This window comes from Barbus barbus, assembly GCF_936440315.1.
Source record: "Barbus barbus genome assembly, chromosome: 47".
NCBI classification, from domain to species: Eukaryota; Metazoa; Chordata; class Actinopteri; order Cypriniformes; family Cyprinidae; genus Barbus; species Barbus barbus.
In genome coordinates, this window is record NC_136725.1 from 7345670 (window position 1) to 7372645 (window position 26976).

At 37.6% G+C, this 26976-nt stretch overlaps 1 protein-coding gene across 2 annotated transcripts in view; it reads left to right on the plus strand.

Moving 5' to 3' along the window:
• Window positions 1-268: 268 nt before the first annotated feature.
• Window positions 269-26976, plus strand: part of cux1a (cut-like homeobox 1a) — a 118117-nt gene continuing 91409 nt past the window's right edge. The window contains exon 1 of one of the 2 annotated variants that reach the window (XM_079410644.1): window positions 269-387. In XM_079410644.1, the coding sequence (XP_079266770.1) occupies window positions 325-387 (63 nt within the window). In that variant the 5' untranslated portion in view covers window positions 269-324. The remainder of the gene's footprint in view (window positions 388-26976) is intronic. The other variant, XM_079410645.1, reaches the window with a different exon arrangement.

The window sequence follows — 26976 nt, forward strand, 5'->3', positions numbered from 1 at the left end:
AATCTCTCTTCTTTTAACGGATGAAAACGTATCCAGCATCCCCCTCCCGCTTCTGCGCCACGGGGAGCTCGACTGAACTCCATGCCGCGTTTTCTGCCTTTTATCGAGGACGCGCTCAATAATTGTTTTCAGCAGCGCTCTTCAATATCGCAGGTTCGTTCGATAACTCCGCTCCGCGCGCGCCCGCGCCGTTCGATCCGCTCCGCTCCGTGTTTTGCGCGCGCTCCCCCGCCTCTCTCTCTCGCTCTCTCTCTCTCGCGCTGAACTCCAGCCCCTCTCGCGCTCTCTCTATCAGCCTTTCATTCCGTCTCAATATGTCTCAAGATGGCGGCCAATGCGGGATCGATGTTTCAATATTGGAAACGCTTTGATTTGCAGCAGCTCCAGGTCAGCTTCCTTTCGCTTTGTACTCGCGGTGTGTGCCGGTGAGCCGGTCCCGGGGAGCGCCGCGCTGAGAGACTGGCGCGTTGCTCTCGCGTCGGCGCTTTCGCCGGGTTCGGTGCCCATTGATTAAAGCGGCTCTCGCGCTGATCGGAAATTGATCCTCTTTGTTCAATTCCCATCGATCAACCATCACGGTCAAGGTGGATGCGGCCGCTTTGGCAACGGGAGCCCTTAGGTTTCTTCCCCGCTCCTTCCCATCTCCGGGATGTTTTGGGTATAGTTTGTGTCGAAGAGATTTAGATAGTATGTTTGTTGAAATAATTTAGTGTTTAGAAGTGTGTCGGGTGGCGCTGTGCTGGACCGAGACGTTATTGCTTAGTAACGAGAGAGCAGCTAGTCTACCTTCCTTTCTAGATTTCACCTCGTTTATTGTTTACTAGCACTTACTGTGTGACTTTAGAAGTTTATGAAGTTAGCAAAGTTCAGCTTAGTAGGTAAGTTAAAGTGAAGACGGAATTAGCTGCTAAAGCTGCGCCAGACAGGAACAATTAAACACAAAACAATAAACAAACACGAATATAGATGCGAGACTCTAGAAAAGGCGGTTTATTTCGTTATTCAGTTACAGAGCCCGACTAAATGGCTCATTAAAACAAATTAATGCCATTTCACTCTTGTCTTTTTCTTCACATATAACTTGTGTTTAAGTCGTTTTACAGAAATATGGATCAAATGAGCGTTTAAAGGAAAGATTGTGTTTGCTCTGCAGTTGTTTTGGTTTAACGGTGTGGTGTTGGTTTTAAACTGATGAGTTGTCAGAAGTCTCTTGCTGTAGAGAATCAACTGTATTTGTCGCGTTTGGTTAGACATAAACAATAGACCCATGATTATATCAATTATTGATTAAGAGTTTATGTATTTATGAACTGAGGTCGCAAAAAAAAATCGCTGACCTATTTTCCGATCTAACTTTAAATTTCCTCTTACCAGTAACCATTTATAAATCTTCATAGGCATCCAGAGTCATTTAAAAATCGATATCGTATTATTTAAAAATCGATAGTGACATGAAAACGAGCTTTTTAGATCGATTAGGTTTTCTACGTTAAAAGTATAGAAGATTTTTCAAATTTTTCCTACACACATAACGTTCATGTTAATATAAATATATATATATATATATATATATAGTTAAATATACTAATATGAACGTAAATGAAAGCAAGATGTAGAATACTATATATGTGCATGTTGCAGTATGTTTTGAGATGCTATTCAGCTTTTGTGTAACATTAATCTGTAATAGTCAAACATTGCCGACTCGTTGCATGTCAGATGTTTTGCTGTTTGATTATGTTGTGTTCTAGGAAAATCGTTTATTCAATTAGGGTTCAGACATATAGTGTTGAACATAAAAGGACCACACACACAGCTGGGCATATTCTGATGTGGTGACTCTAAATGTTCAGTGCTGCCCCCCCTCCCCCCCCCCTCTCTCTATCTGTCTCTTTCTCTCTCTATCTGTCTCTCTCTCTCTATCTGTCTGTCTCTCTCTCTATCTGTCTCCCAGGCTGATAAGAACTGGCATCAGCGAGTTCAGGCTTTGATGCTATTTATCATCTTGTTTTCTCTCTTGCTAATTTTGTGTCTCTTCTATTCAAAATTCTATTCTTGTTTTGTTCTGATTAACCTCACTGATTTATGCTTAATTGATGCCTCGATGTGAATCAGATGTCTCGTATTACCCTGCAAAAACCGCACCAGACAGTGGAATAAAGTAATCTTAATTATAATTTCCCTGTGACTCCAAACAGACCTTTTGGTCTCAAATATCCCCAACTTTTTGTTTGCCGGTGTCACCTGCCTCCTCCTGTCACCACGTGGCTCTGAGGTCTGCGAATGCAGGTGAGGTGTAAGTGTACCTCACTTGGTGTGTGGTCCCGAGTTTTCGTGCGTCAATGTGGAGAGATTAGAGATTGACGCAGGCAGTTCTGCCACCATCAAGATGTGAGCTGAGTCTCTTGTCTGGACCTGCGTTGGGCCCCTGTGATGACTTTAATGAGGGGCACATGGGCCGGCTGCGGTACACTGTGTACCTGAACACCATACGAGCATAATCTGCTGCGTTTTCGGCTCCTCTCTTTGGTTACCGTATGAATGGTGCTGCTATATCTTTGAGATCTTCTACTGTATGCCTGTGAAGAGTTTTAGCAGATTAGGCTGCCAGACGTTATGCGCATAGTTGGATGTGCCGTCATCCACTTTTCTTACTGTAATAGATAATTAACAGATAACTTGTAATCTTGGTTAATAATTTATTGGACAAGTACAGGAATGATGCGTGATATTTGCATTTGAATATTTTTAAGGAGATTCATCTCTTACAGATGGAGGGTTTTCATTAAACATCGCTTAATAAATGGACCTGTATTTTGACTGTTTTAATAATAACTGTCTGACTGACACGTGACTGGATTCGAAAGAATGGGGAAAGTCCCTAAAAAGTGAGCAGGGATGTCTCCACGTGTCTGTGAAAATGCGGGTAAACTGCTTTTAGGCATGGTTTTAATGCTGACATGAAAGATGAATAGAACAACAGCGTCTCTGTGGAGCCCACCCTACACATTCACACAGACTCGGATCCTGACCACTTCAAAACCAAGCCAACTATATAAGAGGCCCCAAAACAACACATATTTGCCTGTGGCCTCTCCAAATTTAGCCTCAAAGTAAAGCACTTCAGTTGACTCTTGTATTTGTCTAATTTCACAATTTAGACTGATATTACATTCTGCAAGGCCCTTTGATTGGTATTGATTTTGGTATGCACTTTGAGGAAACCAAAAACATTTCCAGATTTATTATTTGGTCTGGATTTGACTGAAATTTTACAACAACAAAAATACACTTTTGTGAAAATTAGTAGCCTTTTCACATTCATAAAGAATATAGTGAAGCATTGAAATTGACTCTTGTATTTTTTATTATTTCTCAGTTTAGACTAATAATAAATTCTGCAACAAAAAACATTTTTGGGTATGTAATAACACTTCATTTAAGGAACAATTACTATTTAGTAGCATGCATATTACTTGCATGTTGGCTGTATATTAGTACTTATAAAGCATTTATTAATGCCTTATTCAGCATGGCCATGTTTTAGATCTCTTACCTAAACTTAACAACTAATTTATTAACTATTACTAAACAGCCAATTGGGAGTTTGAGGCAAAAATCAAAGTTAATAGTGAGAACTGGACCTTAAAATAAAGTGTGACCATAATTTGCTCTATATATGATGAAATTGTACAGTAATTCTACAGTGATAGATATGCAGCATAAGGTCCATCTGTAGTGGTTTTACTTTACCATTTCTTTTGTTAGTCATTTGAATTGTACAGAAAAAAATATTTTTTCTTTGTGAAGTGTATACATAGCATTTCCATCTTTAGAAAGACTTTAACACTATAATAAAGCAGTTCAATTGACTTAATAAATTATATGAGGCCCTTTGAGTGTCTTAATATGCACTTTTGAGGAAAAATTGTATATTATTTGATTTGACCTTTTTTTTTATATATATATATATATATATATATATATATATATATATATATATATATATATATATATATATATATATATATATATATATTTGTCTAAAGTTGACTGAATTGTACAGAAAAAGGCTTTTTTGTGTGCGAATTGTGTACATTAATAGCCTTCCCATATTTGTAAAGACATGACCAATAACTATTAGACACGCAGTATAGATCCATCTGTAGTGGTGTCACAGTACAGTTACCTTTCCTGTGTGTGACAGGAGATTCAGTCAGTTGCCTTGCTTTGGTTATTAAAAAGTAGCAGTGCTTGTCACTGAAAAGAATAGGTTAGCACTTTCAGATCTGGTACTTGAGCACCTTTGTTCTACTACCAGTTCAGCCCAGACGCTGATAATCCCACGGTATTTGAATGACCTGCTCCAGGAGGTTCTGCGATCTAAAATAAGAAATGTTTTTTCTTTCTCTCTGTGTTGTTGTCTGCCATCTCATGTGATCATCGTAGGCCAGCAATGGTGGCTTGAGTATAGCTCCTTTAAAGGGGGACTCAGTTCTTGTGTGATAAATTCTTGATGATGATGTATTTTATTCGGTCTGAAGAGGGAATCAAACCGTTCCTAAGGCAGTTCACTGGCCCCCCATGTATTCTAGCTTGCGTATACGATAAAGCTGTGTGTGCTTAAATATATATTATAGATAAATAAATACGTGCTTAAATAGATGTTTTTTTTACTGGAATATGTTAGATGAAGTGACTAAATAGTTAATGAAGTGTTTTAAGCGAGTGCTTTTTATAGGCTGGTCGGTTGTGTGTGCGTTGACCCCTCTTTCCTTTGCTGATCGGTCTGCACTCGTTTGCTGGAGATAAAGATGGCAGGAAGAATTCAGTGGCCATGGGAATCGGGGGGGAGGCCATGTGCCAGCACACTCTTTTTCTCTCTCTCTCTCTCTCTCTCTCTCTCTCTCGGTCACCGTCTCTCAGATGCTCATACACACGGTCATTACCTCACTGACTGCCCCCTTTTGCTGTGTCTGAGGGCTGGGGTTTCACAGGGGGGCCATTCCCCTCCCACCCCACACAGGGAAGCCAGAACTCTGACGCCACCAGCATAATTAGCCGTCCATTTCAAATAGAGCCCGAGTTGGAGGAGGGGATGAAACCACTCGCCCCTCCCACCCCTTCCTCTCTTTTTCTCTCTTTCTCGCTTCCTTTCGTTCGTACTTTATGGCATGTTTGGTCTGCGTGCCCGTGCACTCTGGAAATTCTTCCAGTTTGAAGGAATTTAACGCCTCTGATTTGTTTTGCAGCAGCTGAATTGAGAAAAAGAGCAAATTGCAAAAGAAAACTAAAGTTTAATGGCACTATAATGGTCTTTTTCTGTATTCAACATTTTAAAAAGTCATTTTGAAGTCATGCAAATCTAATAGACCCTTTATATCTTCTTGATGAGTGTGGTTTTATTGTGACTGATTTATCTGTGCATTTTATTTCAAAATAAGAAAGTTTTTTTTTTCTTTTTCAACTTTCATTAAAATGTGGTAAATTTGCTCCCTTTGAAACTACTTTGCTTTGTTGCTGACATCACCAAAGCCACACTGTATTTGATAATGTAACTAATAGTTTTTTTAAGCTGACTGACATTGAGTGTAGCTTTTGATATTTAAAGCCAATTCTATCAATTCCTCATCGATTAAAAAGTTCTAACCTATTTTAATTTTTTTGCAGAGTATTGTTTCATTTGGAAATGTCAAATTACAAAAGTAAAATGGGTTGAAATGGCAGTTAATGCTGACTTGTATAACTGTACCATCACAAATTGTAACATGAAAATTACAGATTGAAATGTTTCAAATTGTTAGAAAACGTCAGTTCCTTGTTTTTTAAATAAAGGTCTGGAACATTGTTTCCTGGTGGTCGTTCAAAAACTACTTAAAGCCCTGAATGGGAGAAAATGGACTGCTGAATAATATTTATGTAAAATAGTGTTAAAACAATGCGTCAGGTTATTACTGTGATAGACTGTGGAAAAAGGTTAGAACAGCGTTTTATTTGCTTCTGTTCAGAAACATCTGGAAAGCGTTTGAGGGAAGTAGTTCTGAATTAAGAGCCATGGGAAAGAGATCTGCTCCGATTGCCCTCTTTCCTGAGCGAAGGAGAGAGAGAGAGAGATAAAGGGAAGTTTAGTCCAAATGGTCTTTTTGTATATTGTCACTTAAAACAGATTTTATACTTAAGAATCATTACGACTGTCATCTTGTTCTATGTTATCTGTTCCATGTCATTTGGATTTATCGGTTTTAATGGCTACATTAAACAAAAATTACACTGCTTTCATGCAGGTTTTACATTTAGATTGTCATAAACAACCATTTTAAACCTAGCTGGATCACGCTAACATTTGTTATGATTACCCCGTCGTTGAACGTTTCGCACTGCAATGTGATCCATTGTTTTCAGAAAAGATTCACCAACTCTGTGATGAGAAGTGCATGTTTTATTTCCAGTCTTTGCTGCCATTTCGTGGCTCCTCCGCTCCACCCTAATTCGCCGCAGATATGTTTAAAAAATCACAGCCGTGGAGATCAAAGGCTTTGACAAAGCCTGTGACTTTACTGTGCATAAAACTAATGAGGTGCATCTTCCTGTGTCTGATGTTTTTTCATCTCGTTGTTGTCTGCTGTTGTCGCCAATGGTCAATATGTGGTTTACAGCAACCCTCGGTTTATTCTAAATTGAATTTATCAGTGGACCACTTGGGAAACTTTGCGAGCCATGAAACTTTGTTTTCTAAAGTTAACGTAATCAAAATTTGAAAAATAAATTAGTTCCTAGTTTTAATTTGAATTACTCATTTGTATGTTAAAATGTTTGTCTTCGTAATCTTTATAGTACAATAATTAGCTGAGAGTCTGAAACCACTTTTAAACTAAGGTCTTTTCACCAACTTTGCTTGTTTCAGTCAAATCTGTTGAATTAAAACCCTTTTATAGATAATTTGAATAGGCTATTCCATTCCGTTATGTCACAAACAATTTTTAATGTTGGGTTCAATCACAAATTATTGGTGCTAGTACTTAACGAGACTGTTAATTATTGCCAACTTTGCTTCTGGGTAGTAACCCAACCTCTGGGTCAAAACAACCCAATTGCTGGGTTTGTCCATATTTTACCCAGTGCTGGGTTGTATATTAATCGGTGACTCCACTTATAAATGAAATGAAAATTGATTGTTTTTACTTTCCAAATACAAGTTCTAGGTTTTATTGTAAACAAAGTTGCACATTGCCGTTTTGCATTGACTTCACCTGTGGGTGATTGGTGGAACTAGCTAGCAGTGAAGCCAAAATTCTATTTATCTTAACACAAAATGACTCGTCATGATGTCGTATTCGGTCCAAACAGCAGGCAGATGCCGTTCCTCGCTCGATAATTTACTGGGCGAGATTTTGTTTGAAAAATAGAGATTGTATTTGCTCTTTAAATATCAGAGTATCGATCGCACGCGGCGCAGCAGGCAAAAACTCGCAGTCGGAACTGTTAATGTGTGGGAGACTCGAGAGGCTGGAATCTCACTCACATGCCATGTTTGATAAAAGCCCAGCTCTTAGGGGGCTATGAACAGTCCATTTCAGCTGAGTCGAGGAGGAGGCACGCACCTCTCTTTCTGCCTTTATCTCTCCTTCTCTCTCTCTCTCTCTCTCTCACTTTCTTACCGCTTGCTGTGAGAGATGATTGAAAAGCCGGAGTTTCCATCAGTGGCCGTCAGCTGTAAATGTACTCAGACTGCTGAAACAGCCCTGCGTTGTTGCTGACCGCGGCATGGGCCAGAGGATGTAGCGCCATATTGCATTGTGTGTAGTGTGCCAGCATAATCAGGTGTGAATAAGTAGGTCAGCTGTGGCCTGTGTCTCGCGTTGCTGGTTGGTATTTCTGACAGCAGCCGAGAGTTTTTTGTTTTTTTTCTTGCAGTCGGTGGTTTGCAGATTGTTGACGCTGACCACTGTTTGCGGGAAGAGAGGGCATTCGCAGCTTGTGTGTTCAGATGAAGGATGAATCGCATTTGTGTTGGGTTACATAAGATGCCAACCCTTTGGGGGGCAACCCAAGCTCTTTTTCTTTTTGCACTCCGAGTTTCTGCTTCACTTTCATTCGTTTCACATTCAGACTTTCTCTGGTTGGCACGTAGCCTTGGTTTGATTGCCAACTGAGAAAGTGCCATGGCGGTATCAGAATACCTGTCGAAAGGTGACACTCTTTTGTCCGATGGTCTCGCACGTTCTGTCGATAGACATCTGGACTGCTAGACAGGTGTTTTTGTGACTAAATGAATGGATTAACCAGCAGACCCAGACACAGTTCCACTCCAGACTCCAATGCCAAAAATTTTTTAACCTTGTGCCGTGTGCGTAATCCTAGAGATATAAATAGCTTTCCTCAATAAGAACTGGAAGGAAGGGCACACGCACAGCAACCTTTATATGTTTCATTGTGGTGCATTTGCCTGATTTATATTCAAAGTAAAGGTAAAAAAGTAGTCTGTATAGAGTCACTTTGAGACCTTGTGGCCTTTTGAATTCTGTAGTTTAGGTATGTAAAACTACATTAAAAACTGCAACTAGTCTAGTATTTTCTTGTTATATTCTGTCATCATTCTATCATGTTGTTCCTTGTTTTTTTTCGTCTCGTGTTGTTTGTTGTATCAAAATATCATCTTTTGTGCTCGGCATAAGAAAGAAGGTATACGGATTTGGAGCAACATGTGGTTGTGATGAACGAAATGATGACAGAATTTACATTTTTGGGTGAGCTATCCTTTTAAGGAAGAAGTGAATAATGTAGGCTGGTTTAGGGGTCACCTGACCCCAAACTTTTCCTTAGGGAGTCTTTCAGCCTGGTCTCATAAGAAGCTAATAATTTCAAAATTGAAAGAAATCACGTGTCATCTAAATGTAACCCATAAGCCTATCAGTTATTGTAATAAATTGGATTGATAAAAACTATCTATAGAATTTGTACCTTTTTGTATGATTCAAGTTGTGTATCTTACATTTGTTTTCTATCTTTTATGAATTCTTACAAAAGTTGTCACAGAGTATTGCAGTCTTTATATTAAAAATGCATTCACGAGCTGTCCTAAGCTGTCCAACTCAAGATTCTAAATATTGCATAAGCTATTAGTACTGTCAAATAATTAATTGCATCCAAAATAAAAGTTTTTTTTTACATAATATGTGTGTATACTGTGTTTATGTATGTTAATATGTATATGTAAACAAACACATGCATGTATATATTTAAGAAAAATAATTTGTTTCTATATTAAATACATTTATATATAATATAATAATATAAATATATGAATGTGTATATACATTTAAATGTTTTCAAAATATATACTGTATGTGTGTGTATTTATATATACATAATAAATAAACACAGCACACATATATTATGTAATCAAAAACTTTTATTTTGGATGCGATTAATCGTGATTAGTCATTTGACAGCACTATAAACAATTTTTAACTCGATCCATTTGTTATATGATTAATTACACGACTGTTCAAAGGTTGGTCTCTTATGCTCACCAAGGCTGCATTTAATTGATCAAAAATACAGTGAAATGGTAATATTGTAAAATCTTATTACAATTTAAAATAACCATTTTCTATTTTAAAAAGTCATTTAATCCTGTAATGACAAATCTGAGTTTTCAGCAGCCATTACTATTTAATGAATTCTTGCTATTTAATGCATTCTTGCACAAATTTCTAAAAATAAAAAAAATCTTACTGAACCCAAACTTTTGAACAGTAGTGTTTAAAGTGAGTGCACTGTTAGAACAAATAAAAATTTAGTTTGTTTGTTTTCCAAAAGCACAATTAAGCAAACTCACTTAAACTCTATAATCTAATGAGCATAGTGTGTCTGTAAAAACAGGAGTTTTTGTTAAACTGTTAGAGGAGTTTTTATTCTTGAGGAGCCCCAGATGCTCAGTACATTATGTGATATGATGGTGGCTCCTAATTTAGCCGCGGTCTTATCCTGTACGGATGAGTAATTGTGTCCATAAAGAAGGTTAATCTTCATAACAGGGGAACATAAACCAGATCTCTCTGGATCCTCTTCTGTTTCAGCACAGAACAGGGTAAGAGAGTATTTCTAAAGCTCAGAGCAGGAAACTTTTTTTGGATGGAAGAATTTAGTGCCGTTTCTGAGAAAATAAACATTACGCTTCAATTTGCTCCTCACAGTTATTGTCTGGTCTCAGGAAGACACTTAATGTTAGGTGAGGATTTGTAAGCACTTATTTTAGACCGGCTCTTCGCGGTTCCCCAGCAGGACGGTCTGAACCGTTGAGGGGGGAAAGACAGTGTCTCAAAGTTTCCGGAAGAGTTCACCTCAGAACTTTCGAGTGCCGTCTCGCTCCATTACTATTCTCAGAGAGTCTCAGGTAGCCATGGCGAAGAGTTTGCACCCAGCTGTGGTTTAAGTGCTCTGTGAGAATGGGAAATAATCAGGAGACCCTTTAACCTCCTGTCCGTACTTTTTCCCTTCTGTCTTACTCTCACTCTCGCGCACACACACACATACACGCACACACTTTTGGGTTTTACTCCAGACGTCCCTTGCCAGCCTGGGCTCAGCACTTTAAAAACCCAAACAAAACAAATCCTCTGCGGGGGCCCGCGGTGCCTAGGGAACCGGGCAGCTCCACCTCACACTCAGCGGCAGCAGGGCTCCCTGATCTGGCTTGGAGCTAGACTTTGGCTGAACTTTCACTTTTGCCTGAAACAGTTATTATTAGTGACCTGAAAACCTCCAGGAGGAGTGGAAATGGAAGCCAGATGCCGTTAGTGGCTGGAAAACGATATTAAGCTTTCAAATGGTGCCCATGGGGAGGGAGACTGACATGGATTTCCATGTTGGGGGGGTGGAGAAACAGTGACCCCGGCACTACTCTGCTGATTTGTTCTGCCGATGACTCGCTATTACATATCGTTACAGACAGGGGGTGGGGGCAGGATAGTTTAGCTGAATGATTATTTTTGTCCCAGACTTTTAATGATATTCACTATCTTGAGTAGTTTTTTTATAATGATTTTCCCAGTTTTTTTTAATTGATATTTAGTATCGCAATGTGTTTATTTTTTTCTACACTTTTAAAGGGTTAGTTCACCCAAAAATGAAAATTCTGAATGCCATTCCAAACCCGTAAGTTCATCTTCACATGGACTATTTTAACAATGTCCTTACTACATTTCTGGGCCTTGAACATGGTAGTTACGTTGCTGTCTATGCAGGGTCAGAAAGCTTTGGGGTTTCATCAAAAATATTTATTTGTGTTCCGAAAATGAACGAAGGTCGGGTTTGGAAGGACAGGAGTAATTAATGACCGAATTTTCATTTTTGTTTGAACTATCTCTTTAATGAAACTCAGAAATCTGAAATGGTGCAAAAAAAGGGATTTTTTTGATGTTGACAGCTTATTCATGTAAAATATAGTATTATTTAACAGTAATGGTTTCCCTTTATTTTTTAAATAAAATGGGCTTATTTCTGATTTATTTATTTATTTAATAAACAGCTGTAATATTTACCTACACATTTTTTTACTAAAACATTTGCATGTGGGGATGTCTGTAAACAATTGAGTTTTGACTGAAGATAACAAACCTAGTGTTGTGAGCCAGTTTGCTCTAATGGACAGTTTTATCACCATTTTGATTAAAATAGCCATCTTAACTTTCTCTTTTTTTCTAGGTGTGACCTGAAGAGCAGTCACAAAACTTTACTAACTTTTGGAAACTTAAATAGCCAAAAAAAAAAAAAAAAAAAATTTTTTCACCAACCACATAATAGTGAACATAATATAAATATTCAGTATTAGGTTACCGAGGCATTGTTAGTTTGTATCCAGCTTTTCTTAAAATCGCCAAAAGTCTCAAACTTGAGTCTCCTTTCATATCCAGTGTAAACTGTCTGTTACCTGTAATGTTTACTTTAGGGAAAGGTAAGCCCTTACTCTGCTTTTCAGGAGCTATGGGAACGACGGCAGTCTGACAGTGACATCCCGGGATCGTTGCACTGCCCCTTTAATTCCAGTACTTCCTCATCCCCTTGTTCTCTCTCTTTAGACAAAATGTCTGTGCAGCCTCCAGCGAGGTTCTGTCTCCAGGAGGGTAATTATTTTTAGCAGGAAGTGTCTGAAAATGGACTGTACTTGGTCAGATGTGTGTGTGTGTGTGTTGTCCCCTGGCTGGCTGACCTAGCTTGCGTTGAGGAGAGATTGGCGGGATGTTGGTGTTGTTATTAGTCCTAACAGCAGCCGGGCAGAGGATGTGCTCTCCTCATTCCCGTGGGATATCAGAAACAGGTTCGTGGAGATCAGAGGACCGAATATATCAGGTGAATTTCAGCGAGAGGGAATGAAAATAGCAGGCTAGCCGGGGAGGCTTTTTGCTTATTTATGAGAACGTCACACCTGGCCTATTTCGACGTGATCACATTTAACCATGTTATTGTGCTACTTCCAACATTTTCATCCTTTGGTGGTCAAAGGGGATTTTTCAAGACCCTTCATTGTTGTTCTTCTCGCCCCTTAAATCAACAGAATTTGGCAAATCGCACTTTCGTTTGTACGATTTCCCAAATTTACCCAGTGACTGTGCAAGTTAAAAAAAGATGAGGGAAAACAGATGATGGCCAGCGTTTGAGTCATCAGTCTCTGTGCGGGATTGTTTGAGGTGTTTGCCTTCAGTTCGGCTAGGGCTATTTCTCTTGGCAGGCCGATATGTACATCTGACACTGATGGCTTCCCTGGCCATCAGCCAGAGAATATTTCAAACAACTTGCTTTTAAAAAGACCGCTGTGCGTCCTGGGAGTTACAGCATAATTAAACAGACTTGAACCTCTCTGCACAGAAACAAATCACTATAAATATCGACATACTCAAAAGGCCTCAGTGCCTGCGGTCTTCCGTAATTTTAGGTTGTTTTTTTTTTTGTTTTGTTTTTTTATAGTTATTAAATAAGTTGAATCGCATCTGTATTTATTGTTCTTTGTTTTAGAGGTGAATCACAGCAAGACTGTGATTATATATTTTTTGACCATGTTTACTTTAATACACATTTAATACAAAATTTTTGGAAGGAAAAAAAATGTGTATATGTGTATGTATGAGTAGTACATTGTTTTGTCTTATTTTTGCCTTGTTTATAAGAACTTTGTTGATAAATTGGCAATTGAAAGAAAAATAGGAAAAAAATCTGATCTGAACGAAACAGAACATCCAGTGCTGATGGTATGATTTGAGACCTCAGCCCACCTAAAACATCTCAATCCCTCATTTAGAGGTCTGCTTTATCTTTGCGAGCAATCAGGTGGCTTATATTCGCTTTTAATCCAGGACTTTCACTTACACTAAGGTATTATCTCAGTTAAACACACAGATACTCGTTCCAAATGCATCCAAGACCTCCATTATGAAGAGATGCATTATCTGTCATGCTGGAATGTGCGTATTGTTATGGATTTACGTGACCTGCATCCAAGGCCAAAGATAGAGGGGGGAAAAAATGAGAGTCGGTGACTCCATGAGTAGAAGCATCGTGTTTTGCCTCACGTTTACTTGGTCTGTGACTTCCGTTGCTGTCTGAGTCGCTGGTCCAAGTCTCTGGGAAGTATGTTCTGCACTATTTGCACTGCTGGTAGCTCTAAGATTTGAACTACTGATCTCATGCTAATTCCAAATTAGAGGATCCATCCAGAAACATCTGATAGTGATCTGTCATTTCCAGGAAGTTCAAACAAGTTCAGAAGCACTGGAATGTTGCTTGTATTGAGGACGGCACAGTCACATGACCGAGGTTCAAAATTCCCACTCCACAAGCTCAATATGGGTAAACGTTTGTTTTTGACCATTAAACCGCCATAGTACATGATGATCTGAGATAAGTGATGTGAATGATTCAAAGACTTTCAATACGCCTACTAACAAAATAACACAAAAGAGATGCTTGTCTTACAACTTTTATCTCAGTGTAAAAAATTTACTGTTGTTAGTGTGTTTACGATGTTATTTGGTGACACATTTAATTAAATTATTTAAATTTAGCTGTAAAAAAAATCGATCAGGTAATTACCTTAACAAGCACAACACGTGTATGTGTGTGTGTATATACAGTGTTATGCATAAGTTTAGGCACCCATGCTAAAGTTGACTAAAAAGAGGAATAAAAAAATCATCTTTTGGAAATTGAACTTAATGCCTTAATTAAAAAAATTGGGATGGATTACTTTCCATAAAATCACCTCTCAATGCAAATCAAACCAGCTATTAGGTTAACTGAAATAAAACCATGCCAATCTCTAGGTATGGTGAAGGCTATGTGATGATGTGGGGCTATTTTAATTCCAAAAGCCAAGGGAACTTTATCAGGATGCATAGTATCCTGGATCCATGAAGTAACTGGCCTTTAAAAATAAAACTCTGCCTGCCTCTATGGGAATTTAACATAGGGGTGCCCAAACTTATGCACCCTGTATTTTAAGGAAGAACATTTATTTATTTACGATACATTATTCATTCACAAAGAAAATTGGTGTCCTTAAAGGTTGGATTTTTCCCAATTTTTTTAATTAAGGCATTAAGTTCAGTTTCCAAAAGATAATTTTTTTTATTCCTCTTTTTAGTCAACTTTAGCATGGGTGCCTAAACTTATGCATAGCACTGTATATATATATATATATATATATATATATATATATACATATACATACAGCCAACTCATCTCTGTTCCATGACAGTTCCAGCATCCCGCCTCCACCACAGCTCCTCACTCTTAATCTAATTTTATCCCATTCTTGGGATGGGGGGGATTCTCTGGGTTTGGGCTCTATCCCGAGCTCGGAGCCCTCCCCCTGGACAGCACATCAAATATGCTTACTATTTGCTTAATCATATTATATGTTAGTGCGAACTCGTGAATTGTTAAATTGTTTAAATTTAGCTGTTAAAAAAAACCTTTTACCTCATTGTAGATTTTACTGTTGTTAGTGTGTCTGCGATGTTATTTGGTGACACATTGTTAAATTGGTATTTAAATTTAGCTGTAAAAAAATATATAAATATATAATGAATATAAAAAATACTATAAAATGTAAATATAAAAATTAATTTAGACATTAGTAAAAAGTACATTTTTGGACCTTGCATGTGATTGTTATTCTGTTTTAGTTGTGATTTAGCCTTCAGCATCTCCGTAACTCTGGTGACGTCACATACAGCCAGTCATCATGCACTGCTTTGCTGACTAATCCAACTGACATTTTTGGCAAAGTTGGGCCTAAGAAAAGTAGGGGGTAGTACTTGTGCCTTCACTTGAGCGTGTATGCGTTTGCATCTGCCATTGTGTGTGTATGTGTGCGCGTGTGTGGTCATGCTTTGGCAGCGTGAGTTTGTTGTTCCCGGAGGCATGCTAGTGAAAGCGGACCCGTAGAAGGAGAGGAGCGCTCATGACGGTACTCGCTGGGAAAACCGCAGGCCAGACGAGCTGATTGGACTGCGCTGCGACACCATGTTTCCCATGTTCTGAACAGCTTTCACTGGAAGCTGGCCAACACAGAGGGGGACCCCTCTCTTCTGCTCTCTGCCTCTTTATTTCTCTCTTTTCTTGCTCTCTTGTGCTCCCTGTATCCCATTCAGACTGATGTTATTGAGACGAGAGGGTTGCCGAAATTGCAAACCGGCCTTTGAAATGGAAAGCAAATTTAAGAAAACAAGCATGGATGGATTTCCACGGCACTCTCCTCATCTACATCTCCTCCCCTCCTCTATCGTTTGTGCTGGAAAGGGAAGCGTTGAGAGGTTTGACCCTCGAGAACTCGTCCTCATGTCTATTCCAAACTTGTATGACTGACTTTTATCTGTGGAGCACAAATGAAGGTATTTCGAATAACGTTGGGATGCAAAACTACATTGGACCTACATACCCATTGACTTTCATTACATGGCTTCACGGTAAAAACACATTTCAGCTAATTTGGCCTCTCCATCTTGGATAAGGCTGCTTGTATTGTGGTAGTCATGGTGGTAATAACCCTCCATAGGTCATGGAGATTATCAGCCATTCACCAATGTGCTGAGATTAATTTGGCGTCGATGGGCTTAATTGTTCTTGCAGCTCTGTCGCTAGGATATAGACACACAGCCAGGCAGGTGCACAGCAGGTTCTCATCTGCGTGTCAGTAAAAACAGCGACGTCGAGGTGGTCAGTCGTCCCCTCAAACATAATCGAAAAAGAGCTGGCAGGGAAGACCCATTTAGAAACGGCTCTGATAGCGTTCTGTTCACGATAAATACTTAACGCGTTTGGAGAGCTCAGTCTGCGGGCTGCAGCGCATTTCATGCATTATTGAGGTAATGAGGGCTGAGGTGTTCTTCTGTGTCTCGCAGACAAAGACCAAAAAAGATGAGAGGCTTTTTGTATCAATGCCTCTAGAGCATCTAGTGACTTATAGTATGCATCGATAAACATGTATTTGCCACAATTCGACAAAGACGGTAATGTGATTTTGTTGTGAAAAATGTTCTGTATTAAAGGGGTTGTCATAAATCGTAATATCAATACCACAGTCAAAACAAATCCAATTTTTCATACCAGTTTCACAAATATTGAGGTATTGAGATATTCAGGAAGATTTGTTTTTTAATGGTAACTCCTATTTTTCACATTTTAATATAAGCTAATTTAAATTAAATTAAATTGGGTAGTTAGCTAATTAAAAAAACAATAGTGTAATGTTCAGATCATTTTATTGAATTAAACACAAGTTATTCAAGCAACAATTATTCAACGGCACTAGTTAAGTAAATATTCAGTAATAAAAAAAAAGTAAATTAATAATAAAAATACAATAAAATACTAAAAACTAAACTGAGCCAAGATTGCTGAAAGGCTGTTATTTATTAATTTATTTAATAATTTAAACAAATATATTAGTTTATTTTCAGCTGCAGAGCCTCTTAACGGTATAATGGAATAAAAATAAGATGGGAAGAAGATGAATATTTCAAAGCTTATATTTGCGTGCAAAAAGAAACTTTGCATTCACTCTCAAAACGTTTGCGTTTTCTCTAAAAAGTTTTGTGTTCTCCGAGAAACTAAAAATAAATAATAGTTTTGCGTGTGAACACAAAGTTTCTCAGGTGTAGAACGCCATTTTTCTGCGAGCACTGAAATATGATTTTTCCTTCCACCCCCCCCCCATTTTTAGGCTCCGTACTATACTCTTGACGTTCCTAAAGTGTAATTTATCAAAAGTGCTCGCTAACAGGTGGCCTGATGCGCAGTGCACATGTTCCAACATTTCGTACAGTCGTGTTTGTGCGAGCAACCTAAGTCGAATAATTTCCTGTGGTCTTTCATCTGTTCTATCAATAAAAACAGCAAAAAGCCCCTAAAATAGTGCTCACCACCAATTTATACTCGTCATGTTTTTCTTTCCATCTGCTTTCGTGTCTGTTTTCATGGTTTGTGTAAGTTTGGTTCCCCAAGCAGTCTCCCATTATGTCGATATTGCATATTCCTTTGACTGTGTTTTGTATTTAGACATGGCACGTAAGCATATTCTGAGTTCAGGGCAGCTCAGCAGATGTGCATTGGAAGGAAATTCACAATCAAAATAATGTTCTGAATATTGTGGCAGCGCGGAGTCGTGGGGATGGAGCTCGAGGGGGGGTTGGCGACTCGCTGAACTAAAGTTAGCAGCTCGTTTTTTTGCTGAGTCAGTGTTTGAGTTTAGCTTTTCCACTCCTGGCTCAGGGAACATTTCTGCTGACACATTCTTAATCCCTTCCTTTACTATACTTTTGTGAACAGTTATGTGTCTTGTGGTTGCTATTAATGCTACATCACCACAATTGTGTGAAAATAAATGAACTGAACAAGACTTTTGGTACAAATTCCCTCTAAATGAACACCTAACTGTGACTTTTGAGGCATTAGCAAAGCATTTGGAAATGTCTGCCTTGCTGCGAATCAAACGTTCTTTGTTGCCTTATCTAATGCTGTTAGAGACCTAGTGTTTGTGTTGATGTATGAAGGTTGGACTTGTGTAGTGTTTCAGATGAGGGTTGATTGACTGAGGCGTGCTGAAGGTCAGTCGTATTTCTGCACCTTCTCTAAGGTCACAGCCAGCGATGGCAGAGAGCCAGTACACACACATACACACACATGCCAGTGCCAACACAATAGCAGCCAGATTACTGTTTACCTCACACACTGCCTTAAATCTTTGCTGGTCTACTGTGTATGCACTACTACTGCGAGCGCTATACTCCATACTCAGCACAGAGCTTCAGAATATAGTGACTTGTGGGCTTAAGAACTTAATATGTTTCTTACATATTTTCACTTGTGTGTGACTTCAAAATTCATTTTATTTTCATACTCTCATGTCTTTATTTTTTACTGGAACGGAAAAGGAGATATTTAACAGAATGTTCATGCTGTTCTTTTTCTCTTTTACAGTGACCTGTAGGTAAGTGCCAAATTGATATCCCCCATGAAAGTATGGTGAAAGCACATGAGGACCATTTTATTTGATGTCATCATTGACATTCTAATTTGTAATCACATCCGGTTTGATAAGATTATGCCACCCGTTCACTTACAAAAAAATTGGAGATGCACAGATTTGAAATTCTAGTTGATACCTATAAGCCAATATTGAGTCAATATTTTGTTATGATACAAATTAAACATGATACAAACTATCTAAATAAAAAAGCTAAGAGATAAAAATCAATAATTTTAAGAAAAGGTAATCTAAATGTAAAAATAGGGGAAATATTGGCTGATATACACTGTAAAAGAAAAATCCGTAAAATTTACGGTAAAAAAACAGCAGCTCTGGTTGCTGAAATTATACCGTAAAAAATATGGTAACACCATTTTAGGTTTTACAGTTTTAACTTTACAGTTAAATACCATAACTTCATTAACTGTTTTGTACCTTTGTAATACACTGATAACCACCAAATGCAGGTGGTGATGAGAGAGTCACATGATGAACCAAAGCCCATCACAAGCAGCTTTTAAATAATAACATATAGGCTTATAGAAGGTGCACACTGTCATTCACACAAGCACTAAACACCATCATGGTGAGACTCATTAAACTGAAATATTCAATAAACATTAATTTAACAACATTAGATGTAACATACAACCCTAATAAACATAACTGATAAGAAAAAACAGTTATTTAAAAGAAAAACATCAAATTCAAACAAAATTTGAAATGCAACGCAGGGAATTCTGGGAACGTCAGTTTACAGGAACTTACCGTTAACCATTTAACAGGTTTTTACTATAGCATTTTCACAGTTTTTACCGTCATTTTTTACAGTGTACATTTAATATTGAACAATGCAGCTAAATGTGACAAATCTCTAATATAGGCTGATAATCGATATGGTACTGATATATAGTGCATCCACTTCAGAACTTGAAAAGAGGACTTATTATGCTACTTTTTTCCTTTTTAGAGCTTGATAGCCCCTGGTCTCCATCTGCTTTTACTCTATATAAAAACAACTTGGACATTCTTCGAACTTCTCTTTTTGAGTTCCATGGAAGAAATAAAATCATATGGGTTTGGAAAGACATGAGGGTGAATAAATGATGGACTATTTCTTTAAGCCACTGAGGCAATTAAGTGCAGGCTCTGAATTGAATTGTGGTCTGTTTTTGGTTAGGGAATATTATGAACGTTATCGCTCTCATACACCGTGTGCGGAATTTTATTTTATTCTGTTTTAACGCAACAGTGCATGTCATCTGGAATGACTGGCCCTCACTCTTGGAGCGTAACACAGTCTCTTCCCACTTAACTTGCATAAAGTTGTTTACCTGTCTTTCCGCTGTAATGGGAGTGAAAGATATAATAGCTGCCTAATCAGCAGATGAGGTGCTGAAGGTCACATGCTAATACGCAGAGAGCTTAACCCCAACCGAAAACATGAAGAGTAGATTCGATCAGTTGACATAAAATACCGGTTGAGCTGTTTATAGGTGAAACACAGTCTGGGAATATGGGAAGATTAAAGTAATGTTTTAACTGGTAAACTGATATACACTTGCTATGTGGATCTTCTGTGTTTTTGCAGCTCTATGCGTGTATATGCTGACTGATCAACAATGAAAAACATTCTCTCAAAGGGACCCTTGTCTTGTTGTTTTCACCCCCACACACTTTTTTGTCATAAAAAATAGCATTGGAATTACTTGAAATGTCATCCCCATTACATTGTCCACGAGGCGTCTTTTGACTCTTGAGGAGGTCTTAGAGCCTGCTTAAGTGACATATTTTGAACAGTTCCTTTATAACTACCAAAGCTTTATTAGCTTTATTATTATTAAAGTTGCACATTGAAATGTAAACAGCTTTAATTTGAAGTTGTGCATTTGAACTTCAGACTTCTTTTAAATTCAAACTTGCACACTTGGTGTAAATGATTTATTTTATGTTATGGAGTTGCAGTGTTGATAGGTACATTGATTCCAAGTCATGAGCTTGCAGTGTAGACATTCTATTTTAATTTATATTAAAATTGCAGACAGCTTTGTTTATAAGGAATTGCACACTTGCACTGTAGATAGTTTTTTGTTTTTTTTAATTATTATTAATTTTGGCACTTGTTCTTTATACAGTCGCACACACATGTGCTTTGTAGAGAGTTTATAGATCCCTATGATTTCCGTAGTTTTAAACACATGGAGAGAATCGCAGAATCCAGTCATTAAAATGGAATTTGAATTAGGAATTCATTTCTAACAATGAATATCACAGAATTTGTCAAATTGTGGATGAGTAAATTAAAAGTAGGTCAGAACACTTAAATCAAATCATGAGCTAGACTAGTCTGTGAATATGGTGCTTGATTTCTAGCATTTGCTGTCTCACTATGGTGACATGACATGAGTCTCTTCATGAGCATATTGCTGCTTAATTTGAGAAACAGTGTAGCTTAAAGAAAATGTGACAGAATTATGTTTCTGTACAGTAAAATGTTTTTTAATGTACATAATGAATATCAGAATATTAATATAATAATCATTTTTAAAGAATAATCCATTTTCTCCCATGATTTAATAACAGTAAACCTCTGTTGTGCAGCACATTTTTTGCAAAAAAATTATTAATTTAATTTGATTATAAATAAAAACAATTGTTTTATACCTCCATTTGATTACCAGGAAGAAAAAAAAAAAAAAAGTCACAGGACCCTAAAAATGTACTAGACGTGATTTTTGATTACTGAAATTTTATTATAAATTTATATATACTTATAAACTAAAATGGAAAAAATGGAATTCTGAAAAATTAAAATGGGGAAAAAAAACTAATGGTTAGAGAGTCGGCCTCGTCATCAAAAGGTTGCGGGTTCGAGTCTCAGGTCTGGCAGGGATTGTAGGTGGGGGGAGTGAATGTCCAGCGCTCTCTCCACCCTCAATACCACGACTGAGGTGCCCTTGAGCAAGGCACCGAACCCCCAACTGCTCCCCGGGCGCCGCAGCATAACTGGCTGCCCACTGCTAGGTGTGTGTTCACGGTGTGTGTGTGCACTTTGGAGGGGTTAAATGCAGAGCACAAATTCCGAGTATGGGTCACCATACTTGGCAGTATGTCACTTCACTTCACTTTCAAATTCTTGTTGTGTATGCAGCTGAAGTGTAGAAAGCTTCTTTAATTGTATAAACTAAAATGGAAAAAATGGAATTCTGAAAAATTGTTGTGCCTTTACAACGTAGACTGTGTCGTTGAGTCACGTGCTTGCAGTATAGACAGCTTAGATTATAATGGAGTTGATCTAGTTTTGTCATGTCATCTTCTTGCAGGCACACGTTCTTATTGAATGAGAACCCCGAATCAGAACAATGCACTTTGGCTTCTCTGAATCAGCCGGACTACACTGTAATATCTAGTTCAGGTCACCGTCTACGCCCCCCAGCCCTCAGCAATTAACCGCTTGTTGTCTCGGGAAGAACAAACACCCCCTTCTTTCTTCTCTCTGCCCCGTTATGCTAATTTCCAGTTATGATTATGAAGTTCTAATTAATTCAGTTTACAGCAGAGATTCCAGGATAAACAAACCTTGTATTAAAATGCAAATATGCAGAAGGGTTTGTGGTAGTTAGACGCCAGACTCTGTCATGAAATTCTTGAAAAATAATGCAGCACTTGTGCTCGTTTTGCAAACCTCGCTTGCTCGGAACAAGCCATGCGTGTTTACACTGAGGGTGTAGAATATTTTTATTGATTAGAATAGAACTGAATTAAGTGTAATATATGAGAAACAGAGCGTGCCACAGGAACTGAATGTACACTGCCCCCCAAAAGTTTGGAAGCAACCTAGAAAAGTGGGGTTTTGGACAATATTGGCATGAATCCTTTTTCATTTGTGTTAATGTTGCACTGATAAGGGACAACACAAACTACAAAAACATATTTTATTACATAAACAGTTTATACATAGAAAAAACGAAAATTTTCGATTCATCAAAATATCCACCATTAGCAGCTATTACAGCTCTGCATAATCTGGGCATCCGAGCTGTCAGTTTATTCAAACATTGACTTGATACGGTATAGTACTCCAAGGAAGTGTGCTTGGGGTCATTGTCTTGTTGGAAGGTTTAGGAAGGTTGGGGTGTTTCCAAACTTTTGGAGGGCAGTGTACCTACCAGGGCTGGGCGATAAAACGCTAACGATAATTATCGCTGTACAGTTTTCTTCGATAAAACACTAAGAAGAGTAATAAATTATATTATATCATAGGGGTGGGCGATATGACCAGTCTTATATCGTGATATAAGTAATTTTATTTCACAGTAGCGATATACATCACAATATAGATATTTTGCTTTAAATAGTCTGTAAGATATCACAAGTTTTCATACCATAAAAAAATTCATAATTCTTGTTGTCAATATTACAAAAAATAATACTAGCTTAAAAACGCACGCTCACTAAAGACAAGTAAACAGTCAGCGATTTAAAAAAAAATTAAGAAACTAATTACAAGCAATAGTACAAAAAAACTACAGTAAGACAAATAAGAAATGCTACAGTACATATGTTATAAAGTAATCCAATGTATAAAAACACAGCATATTCTTTACCGTGTAAAATATATATTTCTTCTTATTAAATTTACAAAGTGATTTAGTCAAATGCAGCGAAAAGATTTTCAGCATGAATGACTGCTGTAACTTTAAGAGCTGCCCAACATACTGGTTCCAGTGTACTTTCACAGTGTTTTGTGACCACGTAATGACCACCATTTATCTGCTTCCACTAAAGTGTTTGACTGTAGTATCAGTAACTGTATCGTGGTATTGTGGCAGAAATGTGGGATATTCATATCATATTTTTTTGATTAAACTATAGCATTTGTGCATTTATACTAAATGTATTTAGACTACTGTTTTTTAGAAATACTTAGAAACCTTACAGTTACATTTTTACCATGGTATATGTGTGATTTAACTGTGGGTGTCATAAACAAAATGTATGCTACTATGAACGACCAATTGCTAATTTTAATAAAACTCAAACAGTCAGAATAATTACATTTCATAAAATGAGGTTGTTACAGTTTTTATAGATGTTACTGTTTTTGATAATGAACATGAATTTACATCTGCAACTCAAGCTACTGTCAAATGTGCATTTCTATGAGATGTTAAAAAAATTTAACATTGCAACCTGCCCTGCAAACTGTGCTGAAGATACGCAACACAAACCTGTTTCATTATTTGAAACAATATCACTCATTAGAACATGCAAAAACTAAGAAATGAATTTGCTATTAAGATATATATTTTAAGGAAAAATGACTGGAAAAATTCCAGTATTCTCAAAGAGATAAAGTTAAGCCAGTCTGCAGAGAGACTCCATGTCCAGTCTTGAACTCTCATGCACCAAAGGTAATCAATACATTCCATACATATACTTATTTATTTTAAGCAGTGACCATGAGCCTAGGGCTCCACCATATATGACCATTTCCATCCAGGACTGAAATAGGTGTCCATAAGTAGGTACATTCCATTCCTGTGGCACATTCTGTTTCTCTTAGGTTTCTCCAATGAGCCAGATATAATTGTAGAATTTCTTTGATTACACCTCAATTCAGTTATATTCTAATCAACAACAATGTTCTACAAGGGCAGATATGTTTCCCGTGGTGCTTTGCTCGCTGCGCATCATTTCATATTCTGTGGAATTTTATCAAGCTGAAACTTTTCACAGACTTTTCTCTGTCACACACGGCAGATAAGCCAACAGTAGTTGGCTCTGGCAGAGATGGGAAGTAACGAAGAACAAATACTTTGTTACTGTACTTAAGTAGATTTTTCTGGTATCTGTACTTCACTATTTATTTTTCTGACTACTTTTTACTTTTACTCCTTACATTTTTACACAAATATCTGTACTTTCTACTTCTTACATTTTCAAACCAGGCTCGTTACTTTAGTTTTGGCGGATCACCATTCGATAACAAATCTATAATAAATCATGAATCGGTTAGTCTTGACTGGGAACGCGATTCGGCTCGCGCGTGCTCCACGTCTCCGTCAAAAGGTTTCTATCGGAGTAATCAATGCAAGAGTCTCGAGAATGGAGTGGATCAGAGAGGCAAAACTACTGACCTGCTCCGGCTGTAGTTTTGTGTTTGTTTACTTAGTTAAGAATTAAACAGCTAGCAACACTTAGCAGTAGCAGCCAGATGATTAATAATAGTCTACTGTAAACTAAACTAAATTACTATCATCACTCAAAATACTGTATGATAAAGAACATCATCTACTGTAAAGTTACAGTAGTAATTTAGCAGACAAATGTTATAAAACATCATTTTAGCTAGGACAGATAACAACACAACCCTTACAAAAATTCAAACCAAAAACCATGGTTACTAGTTAAGCCATAGTAACAACAAAATAACCATGGTTTTGCTACACTAACCATAGTCTAACCATGAAATGTGTAGTAAAACTATGGTTGTGAATTAAAACTGATTGTAATCAATCTGACAAAAAAACTAAACTTTTACTATAATAAACCATGGTTAATTCTGGTAAGACAAAAATATGACTTATGATAATGCAATAACATGTACAGTGTTAGGATTTTTCTTTAAAGGTGCCATAGAATGAAAAACTGTCTTTACCCTGGCATATTTAAATAATAACAGTTCTGTACATGGAAATGACATACAGTGAGCCTCAAACACCATAGTTTTCTCCTTCATATGTAAATCTCGTGATTAAAAAAGACCACTGAAAAACAGGCGAATCAGAACATAACACCGACTGTGACGCAACAGTCGGGATCACTACGCCCCCAACATTTGCATAAACCCGTCCTTGTTCTAAGCTGGCCGACCCATCAGAAGCTCTGCAGGTATTGTAAATAAACAAGCGCGGACAACAGCGAAAATAACACAATAAATGTTATGTTCCAGGCCGTGCAGGGGGTGTGAAGTGCAGGGATGGGTTGGTGTCTGTATTCAGAAAGGCACAGAAAGCAAATACCGCGAGCCACTAAAGGGACATGGTTAGCTCCTTGCTAGCGGTAGCCTGTTACAGTACATAAGATTTCACTCTCAGTAAGGAGAGATGAGGATGATGGCGAATGACTTACAGATCCTGAGCACCACTGACAAGCATCTGATCTTGTGAAATGTGTGGTAAGTACTGTTGCTCCATAATGTAAACATAGTTTGTGTGATCGCGTCTGTTGAAAGTGAACTATAATGCGATCGATGGATCGTTCAAAAGCAGTTTCAATGCCTCGCATATTAATAACGGCTCCCTGATGCCCGCGTTTTATAATACAGTATAATTACCCGACGATATAACTGCGAGAGAAAGTATTTAAATATATATTTTCCTCCCTGTGCTTCCTTCTTGCTGATGAGCCGTACTGTGAAACAGCCAATCAGAGCAGAGCTCATTATTATTCATGACCCTGCCAAATAAGCCAATAACAGACCGTTTCATTCTAGGCAGAAATCCTAGGGTTGTAAATGGACATGTAAAATCGTTTCTGGAGATTTTTTGCCCTTACCTAAGCCACATACCTTCTGTGTAGATATCAGAGAACAATTTAAAAATACTGTATCAATGCATTCTATGGCACCTTTAAAGATATTGTCATGATGTAATTATTATTGTACTAATTTTGACATTTAGGCAGTTTAGAAAGTATAGTTTAGATAAATCTATAGTATTTAAGTCATTTATAAGATAGAACAACAACACATGTGAAAATGTGATACTTTAAATTGAACTAAAATAAAGTTGTTACTGCAAACAGAATACAATGAGGTGGTTGTTTTGCAACAAGGTGGAGATGGTTCTGTTCATAACAGATGATGGATGATGGGAAAAGTGACAGGTACAAGAAAATTAGTGAAAAAAGTAAACGCACACAAAGTGAGATGTAATGAGATATAATGGAAAATGAAGAGACTGAAAATGGAAGTGAAAGTGCAGTTCAATAGAGAACCTTTAATTATTTTGCATGGCCCCAGCCTAAGGTTTTAAACCTTTTTTTTATTTTTTAAATGTGATGGTCATACTAAATAAAAAATAGGGTTATTTTTTCCGTGGTTTCAGAATTTGTTGTGGGTGTATGGGATGGTTTGGATGACTGTGAGATTTCCTTGCCTGAAATCTTGTCCCAGTCCTGCCCTGTTCTACATGGTGGTTGTTCAGTCATGGTACATTCATTAGCTAACAATATTAAATGTGAGTTATTTTGTATCAGTGTGTCCATTTATGACGTGAGGTCCAGTTACCAGCATCACACTAAAACAGGTAGTAGTAATGGGTACTTTTTACTTAAGTACATGTCAGAGCCCATACTTCTTTACTTTAATTTGAGTAAACAAGTGTAATCAGTACTTCTACTTTCATCAGAGTATTTTTAAACACGAGTATTTATACTTCTAC